This window comes from Trachurus japonicus, chromosome 20 (assembly GCF_045865225.1).
Source record: "Trachurus japonicus isolate A0001 chromosome 20, Traja_1.0".
NCBI classification, from domain to species: domain Eukaryota; kingdom Metazoa; phylum Chordata; class Actinopteri; order Carangiformes; family Carangidae; genus Trachurus; species Trachurus japonicus.
The window spans coordinates 27,185,655-27,203,718 of NC_140926.1; the positions used below are offsets into that span (position 1 = coordinate 27,185,655).

Below are 18,064 nucleotides of genomic sequence, written 5' to 3' on the forward strand. Positions count from 1 at the left end.
GCACCCGCCCCATGTGTTGAGGCTATAGTCCTCGCTGCAGGCGGCCCCGGTTCGAGTCCCGTGTCGGACGGCCCTATCCTGCATGTCATTCCCCCCATCTCTGCCTCCCATTTCCTGTCACACTCTCAACTGTCCTATCAAATAAAGGCATGAAAAGCCAAAAAAATATACTAAAAAAAAAAAAAAAGAAGTTAAAGTCACCTTTTTAGACTATTATTGTATTTGAGTACATTAAATGTACTTCACCGACCCGGTCCAATCCGCAGGTGTTGAAGCCTGGACCCGATGCTGCCGGACTCACAAGCAGTAATTCTCGGCTGGACCGCAGCAAAAAAAAAAAAGAAGAAAAAAGCCTGTAGCCCCACCCGAGTTATTGTGATAACATATGACGCATTTCCTTTAGCACGGCTCGGCTCGATGCGGCTCGGCTCAGCTCGGCTCGGTTTGGTTGTGTTTCCATTACAACTGAGTATCACTTGGTGCCTCTTCGACGTGGGCGGGGTCGTCATAACACGGCTGTGCGAAACCGAAAACCATTTCGTTCCATGTGGTGCCGTCGAGCTCCCTCTGAATCCTTTCTTCTGCAGCCAGAGTCAGGAACATCTGGACTTCCTCGACCGACCAAGGAGTGGATTTCTTCTGAGAAGCCATCTCGTGTTCGAAGTCAAACAGCAGTACAAACTGAAGCAGTAAAAAGTGGTGTCTTGTCTTGAGTCTTGTTTTTATTTACATTCTAGTCGGTCGTCGCGCGGTTATGGCGCTTCCAGTGACAACACTCATCGGCCAATCAGTGGAAGGCAGTCGGCTGACGTCACGTTTTAGGAACGCTTCGGCTCGCTTGGAACCAGGGCTGAGGTGATACCAAAAGTGTACCTGGTTGCAGGTACTGTGTGCTAGTGGAAACATGCAAATAGCGCGCCGAGCCGAGCCGAAGCGCGCTAGTGGAAACGCACCAATAGAGTAACATAGATGGTTATGGGAAATGTATTGTAGTAAAAATACACATTTTATTTAGGAAATGTAGTAGGGTAAAAGTGAAAGTTGTCAGCAATATAAATAACAGGGGTGGTGTTTAGCTCAGTTGGTAGAGCACCCGCCCCATGTGTTGAGGCTATAGTCCTCAGTGCAGGCGGCCCCGGTTCGAATCCCGCGTCGAGCGGCCCTATCCTGCGTGTCATTTCCTCTCTGCCTCCCATTTCCTGTCTCTCCCTTCACTCTCCTGTCCATTAAAGGCGAAAAAGCCCCAAAAATATACTTAAAAAAATAAAATTAATAAATAAGAAATACAAATAACAAAGTACACATATGTGAAAATTCTACTTAGGTACAGTAAATCAAGCGTAGCGTTAGTTCTGGCAGGCCACGACATCAAGCTCTAAATCAGCAGCAACACGGAGCAGATCAGCTGATGGCTCAGCTGACTCTCCGTGGCTGCTTCCTATTGGAGAATTGCATTCAGGGCGCTCTATTTAAACTGCTCTAGCCCGACGTCACCTCCCTTGCTGCTGCTGCTTCCTCTGCCGGCTTCTTTGCAACCCACCTCCACCCCAGCTCCTCCCGTTGTCTGTTATGAATCCCTATCATTGTATCTTGTTAGTTGCTCTGCTCTGTCTGGGTTTTCTTTGCTGCTGTGCTCCCTGCTTATGCCGTTCATGATGGCTCGTAAAGGGCAGGAAGGTGCTCTTCCTGCCTCAGGCTTTCAGAGCAGGGAGTCCCAGAACAGTATCATACCGCCAAATGAAACTTGTGCAAGTAAATGAAGATTATTTTGACAAAGTGGTCCTGACTGAACAAAGTATTTGTACTTTGTTACATTACAACACTGAAACGCACACAGTAAACTGAAGTTTGTATGTCTCCACAGCAGCACCAGCCATAGTGTTGTCTGCCCATACATACGTCCATCCTTTCATTTTTTTGGACATGATATCTCAGTCACACCTTGATGGTCATTGGGACTCTGGATAGATTTTAGTGGTAAAAAGTGTGACTTCACAAAAGACTCACAGCAATATAAGAAAATAATCTCACATGGTTAATATTTGCCTCTGGAGAAACAGCTTTGTGACCTGAATCTAGTCTGAGTGGCAGTTGCAGATGACCACCAGGAAGTGAAAAAACAGCACAAGTAAATTATTAATGCACATTCACATTATTTACTGTATTTCACTTTCACTTTTCTGTCTCTGTCTCTTTCCCAGGCCGTCACGTAGAGAAGTATGTGGTGCCTGAGGACGACAGCTACATGACAAACCCCAACCTGACCATCAGCGTGCCGATCGCCCCGGGAGAGTCAGATGTTGAGTTTCCAGAAGAGGAGGATGAGGAGGAGGAGGAGGGGGAGGAGGAGCAGAGCGAGGACTCTGAGCAAGAGGAGGAGGTGGAAGAGGTAGGGAGGAGATCAGAGTGTCTATTGATCAAAGTGTGTTTGCTTTCTTTCACACACACCTGTGTCTGACAAAAACAAGCTCAGGTGTGTATGAGTCAGCTGTGTGTCCCTGGAGGTTACCATGGAAAAACTTCCTATCTGACAGCTGGTGTGTGAGTGTGTGTCTGTGTGTTTGACATTTATCATCTGTAGCTTAGCAATGATACAAATAATATTTAAGCATTGATCAATTTAACATTTAGATACAATATGATACATTTTGTAAATTATTGTTTACTCACAATGTTAGAACTAGGACTGTAAATCGATCGGGACGGAAGGAATGGAGGAATAGGGATGTTTTTCAAGTGTGGTGTGGACTCTGGTTGTTGGTCGTGGAAGGGCTGATTTTCACTGGCTGCATCTGTTGTATAAAACAAAAACATACACATCCAATCTCCCCCCTTTTGACACATGGTTTTACCCCTGTGTCACATTAGCAAAATGAGAGCAAAATAGTGAGAGGAGAGTGAACTTAAACAGATCCATCTACAAGAAAGAACCAAATCGGAGTTAGTTAATGGTGTTTCTTGTAGGTCCAGTCTTGGGGAGTCAACCTGTTGGAGGACAGCAATTCAGTCATGTTCTTTTCCATCATCTGGCGGGGGGAAAAGAGTGATAGGGTTTAAAATATTGCATCTTATGACAGTAATGTTGGGCATTTCTAAAAGTACATTGTCAAATTTTAGCCATCGTGCTGTGGAGAGGTGAGAAGATATTTAGTTCAGGTAAATTGTGGGCATGGCATGTGAAACCAGGAGAGTTACATTGAGTATCCGACAATATCTCTGGAAGCCAGAACTGCCTTTTCAGCAGCAGCCACAGCTCTGGGATATCATAGGAGGCCTGCAGCCACGCGATCGAGAAGAAAAATACAGGGTGTAGTTTGTTTCAGTGATCCTGCAATAAACCAGAAGTCATACATCCATTTGTCTCATCTACCATTTGAGTGAAAGGCCTGGTAAGGTCAGATCCCAAGTTGGAGCGGTCTGTAAGGCAAGTTTTAGTTTGGTGAAAGATTGTTCTGCTTCAGAACTCTTGACATTGATTGGTTTGTAAACCATGGTTTAGTTTGGTCCAAACTGAAACCACCTGTTTTGTCGGATCTTTGGTCTAGACTAGGGAATTTGGTTGGGATCAAACATAAAACTCTGAAAGTCCAGACCAGACGAGGTAGGTGTAAAAGCCCCATTAGTCTAGATGAACATGTCATGAGCAGTGGATGTTGACATAACATCATTTAAGTATTTGGTAGGATTTGGTTACTGATTTACTAAATTGATTTGAATGCTCTGTGATCTCGTTGTGTTAATCTCGCACAATCACGTAGATCTTACATGTACAATGATCTCGCACGAACGTGTGAGGCTAACAGAGGAACCAGGAAATGGCATACATCTAATCAAATCTATCAGTGGGGGCGGTGCGTGGCGCAGTGGGTAGAGCGGCCGCCCCATGTAGAGGCTACAGTCCTCGCCGCAGGCGTCCCCGGTTCGAATCCCGCGTCGGGCAGACCTTTCCTGCGTGTCATTCCCCCTCTCTCTGCCTCCCCATTTCCTGTCTATCTCTACTGTCATCACTATCAAATAATGGCAAAAAGCCGAAAAATATACTTAAAAAAAAAAAAAAAAATCTATCAGTGGATTTTTTTAAAGCGGGCCCTAGTATTTGGTATTCATTCAAATAAAAGATCTGAATACAAAGATTCACAATATGACACAACATGCTGTACATCAAACACGTGTGTGTGTGTGTGTGTGTGTGTGTGTGTGTGTGTGTGTGTGTGTGTGTGTGTGTGTGTGTGTGTGTGTGTGTGTGTGTGTGTGTGTGCATGCATGTGTGTGGTGTATCAGAGGTTGTAATAGAAGGTATTTTATGTTTGTGTGTGTGTGAGTTTGCCTCTTGTCTCTGTACATCTATTCAGAAGACAGAAGTTGAATTTAGCCACAGATGCCTTTTGTGTGCACACTGTGTTGATGTGTGTTTTTATTGTGCCACATTTTTCAAGTAGTGTAATATTTCCTTTAGGAACAAATCGCATAATTGATAGCTTTCAGTCACGTGACTTCCCAGGGACCTGGCGGTCAAAAGCAACATTCCAAAATGGCCCCGCAACGGACTTTCTATGGACAAACAACCGAGTAATGACTTAAATCATCTGCCAGTGGCCGAGAAAGAAAGATATAAAAACAACTTTGAGGTTTTGGGCACTTGTGACCCATATTCAACACCAGCTGCTGTATACCAGCTGTTTAAGATGACCAGTTCCCTGCCGAAGCTCGAGTTGGGCAATGTTTACATTTACCTGGTGGAGAATCCATCATCCTCCACCGCTTGCAACCAATACCTCCGGTGTTATGGCTCAACTGGTTTCTGATTAAAAGCCCCATTTTGTAGTTTTTCGAACTTAAAATAATGTTTCTGAACTCATTGAAGTGGTAGAAATGTACCTGTAACTTCCCTGTGCGGGAACACCGTCCTGGTACCGCAGCTCCGCTGAGCTCCACAGTCTGAGCTCCAGCCCACTGAGCCCAGGCTCCCTGCTCCTCTCACCCACACACCAGAGCCCTTAGCTGGGCTGCACGGTGACCAGCTGCCCCCCTCCTTCCCCCCGGAGCTTTGCTACGCACCGCTACCGACGGCAACGATGACGGCGGTCCGATAGCAGCGGGACCGGCGGCGATGGCAACCCGGCGGGACCGCCGCCACCGGACACCGGCGGCAGCGACACGGTAACGGGGGTCGGGACCGACCGCGGCGCGGCGAGGATGAAGTTGTTTAGCGTATTTTCAGAGTGTTTTCCATTAGTTCGTAACTTAAACATGACAGGCTTTGTCATAGTGTGCACTGCAGTATTGTGCAGAGTCAGAGTAGTGTGGCGCTGATGTCTGTAGATTGGAGGAACAGGTTCACTCACAGAAGCATAGTAACAACGCTGCAGTAACATGTGAACTGCGGCTTGATTTGTGAATTTGTGACAAATCTGCGGACGGAAGTGCAGCACAGCTGTTATTCGGTACGGTAACCAGTTAAATCAGACACCAGTTGGGCCATAACACCGGTATTTTTGAAGCAGCAGGGAGCAGTGTGTGTTTTTCTGCCTTGTCCTAAGCCGCGGACAGCGGGGAAGTGGATTGTTTTGACCGCCAGGAGGGCGTTCCATACGGGCCGTGACGTCACATGAAAGCTATCAATAGTCCAGTAATTTTAGGCCAAAAAAGGGGTCAACGTTAAACAAATTGCAACAGAATCAAACTCAACTGATTTTGTATCCTCAACATGTCCTGAGTGAGGGAAAAAAAGCCCCAAAGAATCCCATTAGGGGAAAGTTTCGAAAAACACCCAAACATATCCCATTTATACGCATACAAACATTTTTTTTCACGTGTATAGGGTAAAATTTTTAACCTTTAGATATCTCCATGAAAATTACTGAGTTGATTACTTACATTAAGACAAACAAAAAATGTATTACAAGTTTTTTGAAATTCTTTGTTAACATGAGCAAATTTGCATAAATTTGCATACATTCCACCATTTTGACGGCACATGTATATATAAAGTTGCTGTGGTGGTACCGGCATGAAAATTGGAATGAGTTGACTCCATCGGTCAACCGACAAGTTGACCACTTTAAATTTCAAGATGACTGCAATTTTTCAAGACAGCCACATCCTTAGTAGAGCAGGTATGACATGCTCCGTCTCTATTAATGCTCATGGGTAGCCTAAATTGGTTCCATTCCTTAAGTTTTTTAACTGTAATATCATATTACAGTTAAAAAATGTCTTGTTCAGTCTTGTTAACATATTATATGTTAACACGATTGAACAAGACATTTTCACTTACTCTACTCAATGTTTAGATCAGGTGCTGTATGTATGCAAATTAGCCATACGTAATTGGATTATGCACTGTTGGCTCATGTCATACCTGCTCTACTAAGGATGTGGCTGTCTTGAAAAATTGCAGTCATCTTGAAATTTAAAGTGGTCAACTTGTCGGTTGACCGATGGAGTCAACTCATTCCAATTTTCATGCCGGTACCACCACAGCACCTTTATATATACATGTGCCGTCAAAACGGTGGAATTTATGCAAATGTATGCAAATTTGCTAATGTTAACAAAGAATTTCAAAAAACTTGTAATACATTTTTTGTTTGTCTTAATGTCAGTAATCAACTCAGTAATTTTCATGGAGATATCTAAAGGTTAAAAATGTTACCCTATTCACGTGAAAAAAATTTTTTATATGCGTATTTTGGGATATGTTTGGGTGTTTTTCGAAACTTTCCCCTAATGGGATTCTTCAGGGCTTTTTTTCCCTCACTCAGGACATGCTGAGGATACAAAATCAGTTGAGTTTGCTTCTGTTGCAATTTGTTTAACCTTTTCTCATAAAATGACTGGACTATAAGGCTAAAATGTGTGTGTGTGTGTGTGTGTGTGTGTGTGTGTGTGTGTGTGTGTGTGTGTGTGTGTGTGTGTGTGGGCAGCAGGAGGAAGTAGAGAGGAGTTGTTTCCTTTTTCCTTTCTTTGTATCCAACACAAAATGACAGATTTGTGTTGTGCACAAGTGTGCACGTGTGTGAGTGCATGTGTGTTTTTTTTCGCACCTATGCCAACTCGGTTCATCATCACCTTTTCTCTTTAATTATGTTGTGCACCTGCTCTCTTTCCTGCCCTCTTTCTCTATGTCCCTCTGTCACCGTGGTTTCCAAACTGGGTGTCAGGACCGCAAAAAATGTTCTCATTTATTTATGCTTAACAAGTACAAACAAAACCGTAGAAAAAAACATACAACAGATACAGCACAATTATAGTGCAGATCTGTTGTTTTATTTTAGATTCAGTTGTTTTAGGAGCTCATGCATGATGCAGTAGCAAGTTAGCCATGAGGTGGAACATGCAAATGCAGTGAGAGCTGCGAATAGACACACACACAGACAAACAGCCCTAATGTGAAAGGGCAGCGTGAAAAGAATACAATTCAGGAACATATTTCCCCCCCAAAACGGTTGGTCAGAGAGAAAGAGAGAGAATGAGACAGAGAGAGAGGGAGTCGAAGAGCATCACTGCTTTCACAACTCTTCAACATCAAGCTTTATTTCCAGAGTGTGTGTGCGTGGTGTGTGTGTGTGTGTGTGTGTGTGTGTGTGTGTGTGTGTGTGTGTGTGTGTGTGTGTGTGTGTGTGTGTGTGTGTGCGTGGAAGGGGGGGGGGGGGGCAGTCAGGCATCTCTCCCTCTCTAACAACACATTTATTATTATTATTATTTATTATTATTAACAATGTTCAAGACTAATTGACATGAACACTGAACTTAGAAAATAAATGAGCAAAACAAACCCATGCTCACCCGCATTTGTGTTTGTTTTTTTTCTCTGGGTTCTTCATGCTACACATGACTGGTCTCTGATGCTCTCATTTCACCTCAAATCCCCTGGATCCCTCCCAGCTCTGTGTGGCTGTTTGGAAACTGTGAAGTGAACTATGCTGTAGAACCGTCAGTGAACTAAGGAACAAGGCTAGACCTCTTGCACTGTTGCAAACCAGCAAACCAGTGTCAATATAAAACAAAACTTTGCCCTGCAGCTGCATGTGTTTCCTATTAGATCATTATTCAGCTGCCAAAGACCAGTTTGTTGTGCCTTTGTCCTGTCATGTCTAGGAAAGTTGTGTGACTGACAGACAGAGCTGTCAATCTTATATTGAGTCATATTTATCTACTCCTGACATACTTTTCCCTTTGTTCCTGTCATAATCACTAGGACCACTAGATGTCACCTAGTAACCAAATCTGATTATGGGTCATTATATCCTGCTACACAGGCGATGTGTAACCATATACTGTAAAAAGAATGGACGTAGCACCTGTGACGTCACCCATTGGTTTGGGGGAGTCTGTTTTGTGCCGCTACTATGGGGGTTTGAGCTGCGCTATGTTGGATTTTACTTGCCATATTTGGAGAGGTGCGGCGGTTGGCCGGCTGAGAACCCGCCCACTGGCCTCGAAGCAGTGGTCTCCGGACCTGTCACTCAACGTTTCTGCGCCCTAATTGGCCAGAATTTTAAACCTAATAATAGTATAACGGTAGAGTTTTAAAAAAAATTCACCCCCCTCAGAGTGTGTGCGGGGGTAGAAACTATTGGTTGAGACCAAAAAAATAAAATGTACCAGGCTGTAAATATGTTTTTTTAAGCTGTAAAGTCGGCGATTTTAACATGGGGCTCAATTGGAGTTGCTCCCTTCTGGAGCCAGCCCCCAGAGGAAGCCGAGGGGATTGCAGTTTTTTGAACGCGGAAGTGAGCTTCACTTCTCAGACCAACAACTGCCCCCTTGTGTGTAACAGACTTAAGGTGTAGTGTGATTCCACTTGCCATAAAAATTCATCACACAACACTCAAACTTATTTGTCCTATCAGGGTTTCCCCCAGTGTATTATAAGCCCGCCCGCCCCCCCCCCCCCCTCCTCCGCCAGGCTAAGCATTGTTTATTTATTTAAATCAGTTTTTGTACTCCATCAACACGTGATCAGGTGTCTTTTTCATCACCTGACAATCACAACTGCGTCGCGCATAACGGGACACGTCACGGACATCATGCTCATCAGACCGCTGCTTCATCAGCTGACCAAGAGGAATGCACCGAGTCCACGTTAACGTGAGCCGAGCCGCGGCTCCAAAAGGCTCAGCCAGCTGCAGTAGCATGGCTGTTAGCTGGTAGCTGTTAGCTGGTAGATGTTAGCTGGTAGCTGGTAGCTGTTAGCTGTTAGCACGTCGTCCCTGCAGCGTCAGAGCTCCAGACTTCTGTGAGCCGAGACACTTTCACCAGATGTGAAAATGATCCATTGTTTCATTTTTCAGCTCGTAAGGTTCGCGTTTACACACGTTTGTTTTCACTCTGGTCCAAAGCAACGACCGGGACATCACAGAGACAGTGTCCGCTCTGCAAAGCTGCTCGGTCGGCCAGCCTCTGTCGTCCTCCCGGGAGACAAAACGATTGCTAATTAACTTACCCGCAGGTTTTTAGAGGTTTACCACCGGCTGGTTAAATTATTTTTAGGAGATAAATGTTGGTCTCGTTGATGAAATCTAACAATTGTGGCAGTAACATTAGTTTGTTTGAATGAAAAGTGAAGCTTCATGTGTGTGGACAGAAGAGCAGGCAGCCTCGGGACTCTGTACAGAAATCACCCCATTTAACGTTACATCAATAAATAAATGTTTTACAATGAACACATCAGTCTGCATTACATTTTATCATTATTATTATTTATTTATTTATGTAATATGGTTACGGTTAGACGTCAGGGTCTGACGTCGGCTACCCAAATCTCTGTTTTTCTCTGTTTACATGCAAACGTGCAAACTGAGTTTTCCAAAATCTCCACTCTGGCCGGAGTTTTTAAAAAGAATCGTTTTCAGGGTGCAAACGATGGGTAATGTCTCCGTTTTTAAAAATAACTGGGTACGTATACGGGGCCTAATGGTGCGTTCCAGGCAGGCTTTTTAACCCGTAAGTCACGACTTCAAGTCACCAGTTACGAGTTTGTAGCGTTCCAGGCAAGTTACGAGTTACAAACTGGGAACTGGGAGTAGATCGATCTAGTACGAGTTCACAGGTGGGAAGTTACGAGTTTGACTGTACGTTCTAACGGGTAACCATAGGAACAGGTCGGAAAAACACGAGTTACGGGTTGCCTGGAACGCACCATAAGTATTCCAGCGCTGAGCCTTTCTGCTCCGGCCGGGCCACACACCACCAGGTGCCAGTCATCAGCCTGATGGACTGGCTGATGAGCTGGCTGCAGAGACTCCTCCAGCCATCACAAGACTAAATATATCGGGATATGACTTTTGGTCCATATCGCCCAGCCCTACCTCCTTTGTGTAGCCTACTTTTTGTGGAAGATCCTGTTGATAATTTTTATCCAAATGATTGAGCGACTGTGGGACAAGTGTGCTTTTGTTTACAAAGTTGGTCAGCTTGTAAAAAAAAAAAATGCAATGTGAATACAAACTGCACCAGGTAAAAAAAAAAAAAAAATTGTCCACACCAAAGCAAGTGAACTATTGGACTTTCCTGGTTTAAATACACCCTAAATCTGAGCTGATATGCACTTTTCTTGTTAACAGGATCTTTGATGAACTAACTTGATGAGTACATTGTTATTTTGATGGACATGATAGCAAACCAAAAGAAAAAATCCCAAGTCCTGCAGTCTCATCCTGATGGAAGTAATCTGATGACTATAAGTGTGTCACTTACAGACCTGAATGTGTGTAACTGCCTTCAGCTCCTCTCTGGCACCACAATAGAAACAGCTTATGAATAGAAATACATTTAAACCCCTCATTATGGATGTCAACTGTCAAAGGGTTTTCAACCCAAGGCTGCTGTGTGTGTGTGTGTGTGTGTGTGTGTGTGTGTGTGTGTGTGTGTGTGTGTGTGTGTGTGTGTGTGTGTGTGTGTGTGTGTGTTACATTATCCATTTTTTGTAAGTGTGTGTCAGAGATTAGGTCTGTGTGTATGTGTGTCCAAGGCTGGCATTCGTCACAGCAGCCACTCTCTGTTCCCAGACTGTGAATGTATTCATGAGGTAGGTGTTGACTCAGGTAGTTAGCTCACCTGTCCACACATACACACCCCTGCTGTGTCTTGTCCAGACTTTTTACAAAACTTGCCAAATTTCCTTCCTCAACCCTCAGCAGAAAATCTGTCTCCTATCCCTCCATCTCCCTCACCCTTTGTAAATTTAAACTCCCATGATGCTTAGCAAACAGGGACCTTTGAAGTCAGGTGGGATGGTGGGGTAAAGGGGGGGATTTCCTGACGTCTAGTTTTGCCCAGATCTCTCAGCATCAAAGTTAACAGACGGCATTCTTCCTGGGCGTTTGGTGCAGGGATGGGGCTTGGAAGCTGATGCCTCTCTCTGATTCTTTAGCCAGGGCTCCTGTCACTTATGTAACATTAAATCTGACTCATTCAATCACACAACATACTCTTTACAAATAACACCTCCAAACTTGCAGGTACCGAACAATACAGGTACCAACTCTGGAGCAAGTCTGCAGGATTCTCAGGCTGAGACAGACACCACTTTGAGTTTCTATTGACAACAAATCAAAGGCAAAAACAACAACAAGTACACTTAACAAATGTTGCATTTACCAGAGAGCTTCATTAATGATATTTCAAAAAGCCACATCCTGTCACAAAATTTTCCAACCAAGAAAAAACCAACTGTCTTTCCTAATCAATCAATCTTTGTTTGTTTGTAAAGCACATTTCATACAGTTTATTGATGCTCAAAGAGTTCAATAGATGACTGATGAGCTAAAAAGGTAGGGACATGTCATGTAAGAAAGCTAACAATGAGATACAAGATTTTAAACACATATGTTTAAGATGTATGTTTCGAGGTTACAAAATGTCAACTCTTTGCCTGCTCTCTATAAAAGCTGAAAGGGTTAGGGTAAACCTTATAGGGTGTTGTCAAATGTATTTGTCCTTCCTTCACTTAGGAATAGATAACTTTTTTAATATTTTTAATTACATACTTTTTAAAGTCACTCACTCACAGGTATAATAAGCAGTCTAATTCCTTTATTATTAAAGCAATACTTACCTTTCTGGAACTTTTGCACATTTCTTTGTCTAGGTTAAAATGCTATTAATAATCTGATGATACATTAAAATGTAAGAGAAACCCAACAGGGTTAAAAACTCATCATTTTTTCATTCTCATATAATTCTGAGAAAAGTCTGACCAATAATATTATTCGGTCCGATTAATAAGATTTGACGAGCGACCGAACCTACTTAATATGTAATCACTTTGTGCACCCCTCTCCTCCTCTCCCCCCTCCCGACCAGGAAGAACGCTTATTGACAGAGCAGTAGCAGGACACAGAGAGCAGAGGAGACTAGAGTCACAACACACAAGAAAGAAGGTTTTTGGAAATAAATACTTTTTTAAAAGACCGATAACTGCAGCCGCAGCTGGTCGTGGAGTTTCATGTCTGATATTGTAACGTTGATAGTGATCAGCCCCGAGTGATAAGTAAACACAGGAAGTCACATGTGTCTATTAAGCATCCAGTGCTAACGGCTAGGCTACTGTTAGCTCTGTGCTAACGGCTAGGCTACTGTTAGCTCTGTGAGTTCTCAGCGGTCCGGACCCGGTTGAACTCCGGACCGGCGCGGCTCGACTCGGCTCGGCCTGGATTTATTTTCGGCCTGAACCAGCGCATCAGGTGGCGCTGGTCCGGCCGCCAGCCTGGCTCGTTGAGAACTGTAATCTGTAACAATCACTTCCCCTGCGTCTCCAGTAGCAGTAGGCTAACAACAGTTTATTATAAAACTCATCAGCCATCATCACTGAGTCCGTTTATACGGTTTAAAACTCCGGTGTTGTGTTTGTTTGTGTTGTTCCCGTTTCACTCGCGTTCCTGTTCTGTTTACCGTTGCCATGCCAACGCATGCAGCAGGGAGGGAGGGGGCTCGTGGAGATGCGGCAGGAGGGAGAGGTGGGTGGGACTTGTGAGGGAGGTGGAGCTGTTGATTTTCAAATGTTTGTGCTGTGCTGAGTGAAATGCCAGATCGGTAAGTATTGCTTTAACCCATAGGTGTCAAAGTCAAGGCCCGCGGGCCGGGACCGGCCCGCCAGGCGGTCCAATCCGGCCCGCGGGACAAATGTTGGAGTTCCCGTTTCTTTCGGCCCTCTCTCAGCAGTCTGCTGAGCTCACTCCCCCGCCCCTCCCTCACAGATTGAGTGAGCGCCACTTCTCCTCTCCCCCCCGCCCCTCCCTCCCTCCCTCCCTCCCTCAAGTTGCAGCGGACAACAGAGACACAGGGCCGCCGACTCTCACGTATTGACTACTACAACACAACAACAGCGGCTCGTTGCGTAGTGTAAGGACAGCACCGACATCCACCGCTAAAGTCCTGCTCTTGGTCCAGCTCGGCTCGAGTTCTCACTGGGCCTGAAAGTTAAAACCCAACACGGTCCGACCTGCTGATGAAGCCCCGGCGCGACGTGGCCGGACTCATTAGCGCAAATTCTCGATCCGAACCGGCGTGTCCGGTCGGGTTGGTGGGGCAGAACCGGCCTGGGGGCAGAACTGGCCCGGTGATCAGCCAGATATAACCTGTAGTTACGTATCCATGCACAGCTGGGAGCTCAAAGCAACAGAGGAGGGGAACAGAGAGAGAGAAGAGGGACAGCGCAGCTACAGGTGTGTGTGTGTGTGTGTGCGTGCGTGCGTGCGTGCGTGTGTGTGTGTGTGTGAGAGAGAGAGAGAGAGCGAGAGAGAGAGAGGGAGATGTATTTTTCCTATAGCTACAATTTAATATCAGCCCAATACCTACAATTGTCTGTGTCATTTGCCACATGTGGTTTTGACCTAGAACTGACAGCCTTTTTAAGGATTTGCCTCTGACAAAAATATTAAAGCAGAAGGAAGTGATATATTTGTGTTAATATAAGTCTTAAATAGTTATATCTTCCGACAGCAATCACTTACATAGAGTGTTTGGTCTGAAACACGGGTCTGTCAGTCACTCTGCTCTGCTCTGAGCCGAAGAGAAAACATTTATCGTATCCTACAGTTTTTATCCAATGAGGAGAGAGAACGGCATGCAGGGCTGTGTGTGCAGCCAAGGGACGCCGTGAATGTGGCGACGTAGGGACGAGGACTGTTATGGTGCGTTCAAGACAACTCGTATTTTTCCGACCGTGAAGTCGTAGGCTACCAGTTCGATCTGGTACGAGTTCACCGGTCGGAAGTTACGAGTGGCCGTTATAGTGACTTTCACCGGTAAAACAGGTCGGAAAAACACGAGTGGGTTGCCTGAAACGCTACAAAGTCGTAAGTTGTGACTTGAAGCTGTAATTTACGATTTCAAAAGCCTGCCTGGAACGCAGCATTAGCGAAAACGACCGGACCACTTACTTCTGCTTTAAGCCACTACTGGCTGCTAATTGGTGGAAACTCATAATTACATCATGGAAATAGTATAAATAGGCTATAGGCCTATGTATATCCTATATTGCCATTCAGTTAAAAAAAATATTACAATATTACTTTTGGTTCATATTGCCCAGCCCTAAATTTCAGAATGTTCATATTTTTTTGTAAAAAGGATAGCTCATAAACTGTACACATCTTAATAATGTACTTTGCACAAAGTACAAAGGGAAAAATGTGGAGTTCTTGTTATTTACAGGTTAATATGCAAATGCGATCATTTTACTGTTCCGGCCCTCTTGAGATCAAATTAGGCCGAATGCGGCCCCTGAACTATAATGACTTTGACACCCCTGCTTTAAGTGGCCTGTCATTTGTATGTGAGGGATAAAAATGTGTATTTAAGTTGTTGTAAACCTATGTAAAACAAATATTAGGGCCAGGGCTTTACACGTTAATTAAGATTAATTAATTCCACAAAAGTGAACATGTTAAAAAAAAATTAACACATTCTAATCGCACTTACTTTACAACACTCGTGGCGGTGCAGCTGAACAGCTAACATTTGGTCAAGACGTATAGCTACAGACCCGTTACTGTCTAATGGTACATTTCATTATTATGGGACTTCAACCTCAGAGCTCTTTGTCCTCAGACTGTCATGACCTGTCCCTGAACATCACACAGGGACAACATGGAGCTGCCTGTGTGATTGGTTACTGAGTTTTATTAATATTCACATCAGGCTGAGTTCAACCAATCAGTTTAAATGCTACTGTGATTTAAAGCTATGGTCTATGATCTGAAAGACGATGAGAAAAATTTGAAAAAAGCACCCCCCCCCCCCCACACACACACACACACACACACACACACAACCCTCCCCTCTGAGCTCTATTTTTTTTTTTTTATTATTCATATGCACAATGATAAAACAAGAATTCTATTTAATTATACAAAGACAAATAATTGTGCAGGAGAGGAAAAGAAGCCCAAAGGGCTTATATAAAATCCTCCCCCACAAAATCACTAAAACAAATCAACCAATGCTCGTATGGCCCTCCCCTCGGAGCAACAAGTCTGCTGCCAGTAGAAACCAAACACAGTTTGAATGCGGAGTAAAATGACAGATTCACAGTCACAACTTCCACAATAAAACCAAAGATTACCTGTTCAACATAAACTCCGCTGTATCAGCACCGCCGCTGCAGCCTGACCGGGGTCTCTCTGCAGAGCTACAAATACTTCTCGCGCCGGGCGACCCAGGACAGGGTCCTCTCCAGGATAGGGTCCTCTCCCCAAGACACAGCACCCTGTCCTGGGTCGCCCGGCGCGACCAGTCTCCCTATAGCTCGACTGTGCTCGGCGGCGCCAGTCCCGATGCCACCGCTGTGCTAGTTGCCGTCGTCGCCGTACCTGGCAACGGGACCGCAGCAACCGCTGGTATGGGCACCACCACCATTAGCAGCGGCGAGCAGAGCCGAGCTACAGGGAGACTGGTCGCGCCGGGCGACCCAGGACAGGGTGCTGTGTCTGGGGGAGAGGAGCAGGAAGACCGGGGTGTGTAGCTCCGGCGCCGTAGTTTGCAGAGTGACGCTGCTCAGGCTGCAGCTGCGGCTGGAAGCGGCTGTGTGTCGGCGAGAGGACCAGGGAGACTCGACGCGGCACCGGTACCAGTAATAAGGGCAGCAACACATTCTGTGTTTCTGTACTGTGCTTCTCTGAATCCTAGTGGGGCTTTCAGAGGCAGACCGGCCGGGGGTGGGGGGCAGCAGGCGCTGAATTCATAGGTTCATGTGTCTGTGGCTGAGCACCTCAGGGCGGTTACAACTACTTGTAGTTTCTAAGCGGAAGGGGGTGGGGACGAGGCGGGTCAAGGAGGAGCAGGGGAGACGAGGGGATTGGATGGAGGGTACGAGCCAATGCGAGCCTACTGTGACGGTTGGATAGCATTGGTCAATTTCTATGCAGGCCCACGCAAGGGCGTCAGTTTACTTGACACCGTTTCCCAGACCGTCAAAGACTACCGTTCTCAACCAGACTCTGGTCTCCTATAGGACCGGGTCTGGCTCCAAGTTTGAGCAAATAAATGAGCAAAGACCCGACCAGGTCCGACCAGTGTTTAAGCCTGGACCCTGGACCCGATGCTCACGAGCATTTTTTTTTTTTTTTTTTAATTCTCCGCCGGACCGCAGCAAAAAAAAAATCCCGTAGTTGTGTTTAGAGACGTGACAGGTGGAGCATGACAAGCTGGTGATCAGCTGTGGTCATTGAATTGTTAGACTACAGTAGGTCATTTCAATTTGCGCATCTGTGTTTTTTCCCTTTAATTTTTTTTATAACATCTATGCGCATCGAGAGTGAGTGAGAAACAGAAACAGCGGGTGCACACCAGATGATTGCCAACCGGCAAAAACTGAAACGAGACGGTTAAAGAGAGGAAAAACACAGAATATACAATATAGCCTATGTCCAAAGGACTTTGTCACGACGTGAGTGAGGGAGGATCGGATGGTCGCTCAGGTTTAGTGATGAGGAACTGTCACTGTCAGCAGCTGCTCCAAACAGACACGTTACAAACTTTATTTTGAAGGGACAGATTAGATGTTGATTTCGTTAACAGTGACTTTGCACCCAAACAATAAGCATATATCGGCATGCTGTCTCATCCGGTACAATCGACCCCGCGTGGAGGCCGCCCTTCAGTTCGGCGTCTGTCCTATTTTTCACGCGAGCCGTGAGCGCCGTTGTCAAGCTGGATAGACGGATCGTACCAGACAGGAAGTCGGGCACAGAAAAGGCGAGAGAATCCGGTCAATTTTAAAAAATAAAATGATGATTGGCCGGTAATAAAGTTGTTGCTTGTCCGTCTATAAATATTTGTCAGTTGCGTCTGCACACGACACACACACACACACACACATCCATACATACAGAGCTAGAGACAGACCTGTGTGTGTGGAAAACCGAGCACAGACGAGTGGTCGATGCTTTACCGGCGCGGAGAGAGCATGAAGCTGCTCCCTGTGTGAAGCGGCTGCGAGGACGCGCGCAGCGCCCGCTCCGGGCTGTGAGACTCTTTAATCGAAGCTACATTGTTGCGAGTTCGCTCCGGCTGAAGCTCTGCGCCGTGCACACTGTTTAGGCTGCCTATTTTGTCATAGTTTATCAATGTTTTTTCGTCATTCTTCATTAGGATAATGTTAAGTTAATTTTGTGGTGGGGACAAAATTGTTCTTGACAAAAAGTGGTGGGGACATGTCCCCAGCGTCCCCAGCGTAAATGACGCCTATGGGCCCACGGCTGATAGACTGAATGGATTTTTTTGGTTCTTTTTGCTATTTATAAGATTGGACCACAGAACCATAATCGCCGTATAAACGATGTTAACTCATTGAGTGCCAACCACGTAATTTCTCGTTTTTCGTTCCCATGCGTTGAGTGCCAAAAACGTAATTTCACGTTTTTTTTATTATTATGAAAATAGACACTTTAACACACCTTTATGTGTAAATTTGGGGACTCTACGACGAGCAGAACTGAAATAGATGACGATCAAAAACTCATGACAGCTCCCGATCTGGAAGTTTTTATCATAACTTTTGCAACTTTTGCGGGGGGTGGGGGGCGCCACTAAACAATAACACAGGCGCACCGTGCCG

The 18,064-nt window shown here is 45.2% G+C and overlaps 1 protein-coding gene across 4 annotated transcripts in view; it reads left to right on the plus strand.

Annotated features, from left to right (window-relative positions):
* The window catches only part of LOC146967037 (sodium channel protein type 5 subunit alpha-like), a 468,832-nt gene that overhangs the window by 315,116 nt on the left and 135,652 nt on the right, over window positions 1–18,064 (plus strand). For all 4 annotated transcript variants that reach the window (XM_085763726.1, XM_085763723.1, XM_085763724.1 and 1 more), the window contains one exon: window positions 2,202–2,389. In XM_085763726.1, the coding sequence (XP_085619852.1) occupies window positions 2,202–2,389 (188 nt within the window). The remainder of the gene's footprint in view (window positions 1–2,201; window positions 2,390–18,064) is intronic.